A 5,000-nucleotide genomic window follows, 5' to 3' on the forward strand; every position below is an offset into this window, starting at 1 on the left:
CAGGAAAAGCAGCAGGGAGGCGTTCGCCTTGTGCTGCCTGCTGCTGTGTCCTCTTTGAGGGCTCAGGAACCTCTTGCTGCTGCTGTTGCTGCTGCTGCTGCGGTTGCTGCTGCTGCTGCTGCTGCTGCATACCATGCTCTGCTGCTCTTAGTTGTCGTTGCTGTTGTGGTTGCTGCTGCTGCTGCTGTTGCGTGCGCAGCACTCGACGTTCCGCAATTGAGTTTGTGCTGTTCTTTTGCTGCACCAGGGGCAGCACCTGCTGCAGCCCCTGCTGCAGCCCCTGCTGCAGCCCCTGCTGCTGCTGTTGCTGCTGCTGCTGCTGTGGCTGCCTATTATTGGTTTGACCCACTAGAATGGCCAGCCTAGGAGTGTCTGCATCGCTGTGACTTTGCGTAGCTCTTTGCTGCGGCGACAGTTGCTGCTGCAGCAGCGGCGGCTGCAGGGGCCACTGCTTCTGCTGCTGCTGCTGCTGCTGCTGCTGCTGCTGCTGCTGCTGCTTCAGCTGCCTGTAAGCTGGAGAAAGCTGAAGCATGCTCTTCTCTCTCTTCAAAGAATCTGCTGCTGATCTCAGCGGCGCCGGGGAGGGCGAAGTGTCTCTTAAAGGTCTCCTGGAGGGGCAGCAGAAGCCCTGCAGCACTTCTTCAGCATTGCCCCTTTTGAAGAGTTCTGGCTGCTGCTGCTGCTGCTGCTGCTGCTGCTGCTGCTGCTGCTGCTGCCGTAAAGGGAGAGATGTGCTTGGCACTGCCATTGGCGGCTCGGCCGTTGTGCTGCTGCTGCTGTCGACATTGGAAGCAGAAGTTTGCCAGGAGCTTGCTGTCGTGCTGCTGCTGCTGCTGCTTCTGTTCTTGCTGCTGCTGCATCTGTTCTTGCTGCTGCTGCTTCTGTTCTTGCTGCTGCTGCCGGCGCTTCTGTCTTTGGAGCCTGCGTCGCTGCTGCCTTCGCTGCTGCTGACAGAGCAGTCAGTTCGTTCACACCTGTAGGCCGCCGTACGCTGCTGCTGCTGCTGCTGCTGCTGCTGCTGCTGCAGCTGCTGCCGCTGCTGCCGCAAACCAATAACAGCCACTCTATTCCCTTCGTCTGCGCCCTCCTCTATCCTTTCATTTCGAGTGTTGCTCCTTCTCCAGCTGGCACCGGCGCCGCTCTGCCTGCTGCTGCTGCTGCTGCTGCTGCTGCTGCTGCTGCTGCTGCTGCTGCTGCTGCTGCTGCTGCTGCTGCTGATTCTGACAATGGACTCTATCTCATCCAAGACCTGGATCCAAGTAGTTCGACAAGGCTTCATGAGAAGTGCAGCGCGGCAGTCTTGCTGCAGGAGTCCCAGGCCTTTGAGGACGGGCAGCACGAGCCCCCAGTAGTTTGCTGCCGCTGCTGCTGGAGCTGCTGCTGCTGCTGCTGCTGCTGCTGCTGTTGCTGAGGGAGGGTAGAAGCCGTAGGAGACCAAGTGCCGCAGCAAGTAGAGGCCTGCAGACACACAGCAGCAAAAGAAGCTGCATTTATGAAGACTCAGCAGCAGCAGCAGAAGCCACAAGAGAAAATAAAAAGAGACATTTTAAGGTTTTTTTGTATCATTTTGCTGCTGCCGGCGCCTCGGGCTGTCTATCTCCTTGCTGCTGCTGCTGCTGCTGCTGCTGCTGCTGCTGCTGCTGCTGCGGGGGAGCCGGAAAAGGAGAAGCAAATGGCAGTCTAAGTGGGGGGTTTGGCTGTTTTCTGTGGAGGAGAGTTTGCAAATAATGTGAAATAAATGCAAAATAAAAGAATTTGATTTTATAAATTGAAGTTTGAAGAAGTTTAAAAAAGATCTTTTTGCTGTTACCTGATTTGAGACCCTCAGGGCCCCTCTCGGGGGGAGGCACTCCCAGCTGCTGCCACAGCCGCTGCTCCACCATCAAGCGGCCGCAGCGGGCCGTTTCTAGCGCGCGTTTTTGCTGCAGCAGCAGCAGCAGCTGCTGCTGCTGCTGCTGCTGCAGCTGCTGCTGCCCCTGCTGCAGCGTCCTCATGCTGCAAGCAGTGCCGCCGTCTCTCCTGCTGCCTCTGCCTCAGATTACAGCCGCTGCTGCTGCCTCTGCTGCTGCTGCTGCCGCTGCTGCTTCTGCTGCTGCTGCTGCTGTTTCCTGATCTGTCTGTACACTGCGTCTGCCGCCAGGTCCTACTGCGGGTCCTTCCCTGGTCTCCATGGCCGGCTTGAAATGAAGTAAAAGACGCAAAATGGCATTTGTTTGAATTAAATAAATTAAAAAGGAAATTAATTATACTGGCAAAGACACTTTAACGAAAAGTTGCCTCTGCAGCATCTCCCGGGCTCTGGGCGCGGTCTGTCTGTGGACCTCTGAGCTGTCGATACACCGGAAATAGACCTTCTGCACCTTCATCTGCAGCCGCGATCATTCATTTATATTTTATTTTCCATAAAAATGCTTTATAAAGGGGTAAAAGTCCTTATCCACCGCTGCTTTATCCCCTTGTCTTTGGCTAGCCCCCAGATTGGCCGCAGCAGCAGCAGCTGCAGCTCTTTGGGGGGCCCCAGGGCACCCCTGAGGGGCCCTCGCGCCATTTTGCCTCTCAATCTTCCTAAATAAACATAATTAAATAAATTAAAAGCTTTAGTTTTCGACGCTGCGCAGCCAGTGCCACTGTTTTGGCGGCGACGGCCACCCGGGGGCCCCCCGAGGTGACCCTGGCTATGAGAAGGGGCCCCAGGGGGCCCCGCTGGGGCCCCTACACATTTGTTAGCAGCTCAGGGGCCCTAGGGGGGCCCCCGAGAATATAAAGAACTCCCAATTCTCCCAAAGGGGCCCCTCAGGGGTCACCGGAGGGTTTGTGGCATTCCATGGGGGCCCCCCGGTGTCCACAATACACTCAGTTGCAGGACGGCCCCTGCAGCGCTTGGGGCCCCTGGGGGCCCCCTAAGGGGGCCTCCCTAAGAGGGCCTCCTAAGGGGGCCCCCTTAGGGAGGCCCCCTTAGGGCCCTAAGGGGGCCCCCTAAGGGGGCCCCCTTAGGGGCCTGCTGCAGCCCCAGCTAGGGTACTAGGGCCTGGGCCTCTAGTGGCTTTGTGGGGCACACAGAAGCTGCCCTCAGTCCCACTGCCCCGGGCAATTCCCCAGGCAAACTCAAAGCCCCCAAAAGCTCCAGGGGGCCCCCAAGGGGGGCCCCCGGGGCCCCCAGGAGGCCCCAGAGAGCTCCCATCAAACTGCCTTGGGGGCCACTGAGGCAGCAAGGGGCCCCCAAGGGGCCCCTGAGTCAACAAGGGGCTCCAAGGGGGCCCCTGAGACAACAAGGGGCCCCACGGGGACCATCACGGGGCCCCAAGGGGCCCCCAGGGTGCCCCTGAGGGCGTGAGGGGCCCCACGGGGGCCCCTCAAGCCAGAGGGGTCCCCTTGGGGCCCCTCCGGGGCTGTGGAGGGACTTGCACGGGGTGGGGGCCCCTCGGCAGCCCCCTGAGGGGCCCCCCCGGGGCCCTAGGGGGCCCCCACAGGGGCCCCCCGGGGCCCTAGGGGGCCCCCTCAGGGGCCCCCCGGGGCCCTAGGGGGCCCCCTCAGGGGCCCCCCGGGGCCCCAGGGGTCCCCCTCAGGGGCCCCCCGGGGCCCCAGGGGGCCCCCGAGGCGCTTCGTTTTGCTGCGAGTTTGGGGCCTTTTGGGTGGGGGCGGGGGGCGGGGGCCTCCCGCTATAAGCTTTGAGAACTTCGAGTTGTTCTCTTATTTTGTTGCAGAGCTGCAAAGTGGCCAGCAAAGTGTCCCGCAGTTCGGCCTCGCGGCGGGCTATTTCCTCTGCAGAGAGCGAAGTGCGCGCCCGGTGCTGCAGCAGCAGCAGCAGCAGCAGCAGCAGCAGCAGCAGCAGCAGCAGCAGCAGCAGCAGCAGCAGTGGCAGCAGCAGCAGTGGCAGTGGCTGAGAGGTTGAGCTGCGGCTGCTGAGACTCTTCTCATGGAAAAGGGCAGAGCAGAGAAAAGCGATGAATTCAGGCAGCATGCAAGTGACAAAGAATGCAGCTGCGGTTTAGGGTTTAGGGTTTAGGGTTTAGGGTTTAGGGTTTAGGGTTTAGGGTTTAGGGTTTAGGGTTTAGAAATACCGAAGGAGGAGCCGCTCCAATGCCTGGAAACACCACTCTGTACTTTCTGTAGAGTCGAGGGTATTCATAGGAAATAAACACCTGAGACGCACAGAAAGCTGCTGCTGCTGCTGCTGCTGCTGCTGCTGCTGCTGCTGCTGCTGCTGCTGCTGCTCTTGTTGCTGCAGCTAGTGTTGCTGCGGCGGCATCTACTGTTGCTGCTTCTTTTGCTGCGGGACTGGCGTCTCCCAGTGGCTTTCGCTCTGCATTTTCTGCTGCTGCCCCTTGCTTTGCTGCCGCAGCAGCAGCAGCAGCAGCTGCTGCTGCTGCAGCTGCTGCTGCTGCAGCAAAGCAAGGGGCAGCAGGCCACTGGGCAGCAACTGTTCCTACTCTTCAGCTGCTTCTGCAGAAACCCTAAACCCTAGCCCTAAACCCTAAAACCTAAACCCCACCCTTGGCCCCCGCTAGACTCGTCCCTATCCCCTGCCGCCGCAAACCCTAAACCCTAAACCCTAAACCCTAAACCCTAAACGCTAAACCCTGAACACGAAACCCTAACCGAAACCCCAAACCCTAAACCCTAAACCCTAAACCCCAAACCCTGAACTCGAAACCCTAACCGAAACCCCAAACCCCAAACCCTAAACCCTAAACCCTAAACCCTAAACCCTCGGACCTGCATGGGGATTCGTTTGATGAGTTTGTCGTCGTTGGTGGTGACTTGGCAAAAGAACTTTTGGTCTCCAAAAAAAAGTCCTTTATATTTTCTGTTGAGTTGAAGAGCAGCAGCCCAGCAGTTGGCCTGTGCGACTTTGCGCAGCGCTTGCTGCCTTTCGGCGAGTTCGCCGTGCTGCAGCAGCAGCAGCAGCTGCTGCTGCCGCAGCTGCTGCTGGCAGCGGAACGCCGCCAGGTACCGGCCCTGCGCGGCCCGCTCCTGCTGCTGCTGCTCCAGCTGCTGCA

General features: G+C 59.5%; 1 protein-coding gene across 1 annotated transcript in view; it reads right to left on the bottom strand.

Annotated features, from left to right (window-relative positions):
- Positions 1-3,562: 3,562 nt before the first annotated feature.
- The window catches only part of ENH_00057990 (hypothetical protein, conserved), a gene marked incomplete at both ends in the record, with an annotated part of 4,346 nt that continues 2,908 nt past the window's right edge, over positions 3,563-5,000 (bottom strand). The window contains 4 exons of the mRNA XM_013581783.1: positions 3,563-3,760; positions 4,152-4,381; positions 4,493-4,523; positions 4,717-5,000. The exon at positions 4,717-5,000 is cut by the window's right edge and continues 2,908 nt beyond it. Of these exons, the coding sequence (XP_013437237.1) occupies positions 3,563-3,760; positions 4,152-4,381; positions 4,493-4,523; positions 4,717-5,000 (743 nt within the window). The remainder of the gene's footprint in view (positions 3,761-4,151; positions 4,382-4,492; positions 4,524-4,716) is intronic.

This window comes from Eimeria necatrix, genomic scaffold, assembly GCF_000499385.1.
Source record: "Eimeria necatrix Houghton genomic scaffold, Enh_scaff490, whole genome shotgun sequence".
Taxonomy (NCBI): Eukaryota; Apicomplexa; class Conoidasida; order Eucoccidiorida; family Eimeriidae; genus Eimeria; species Eimeria necatrix.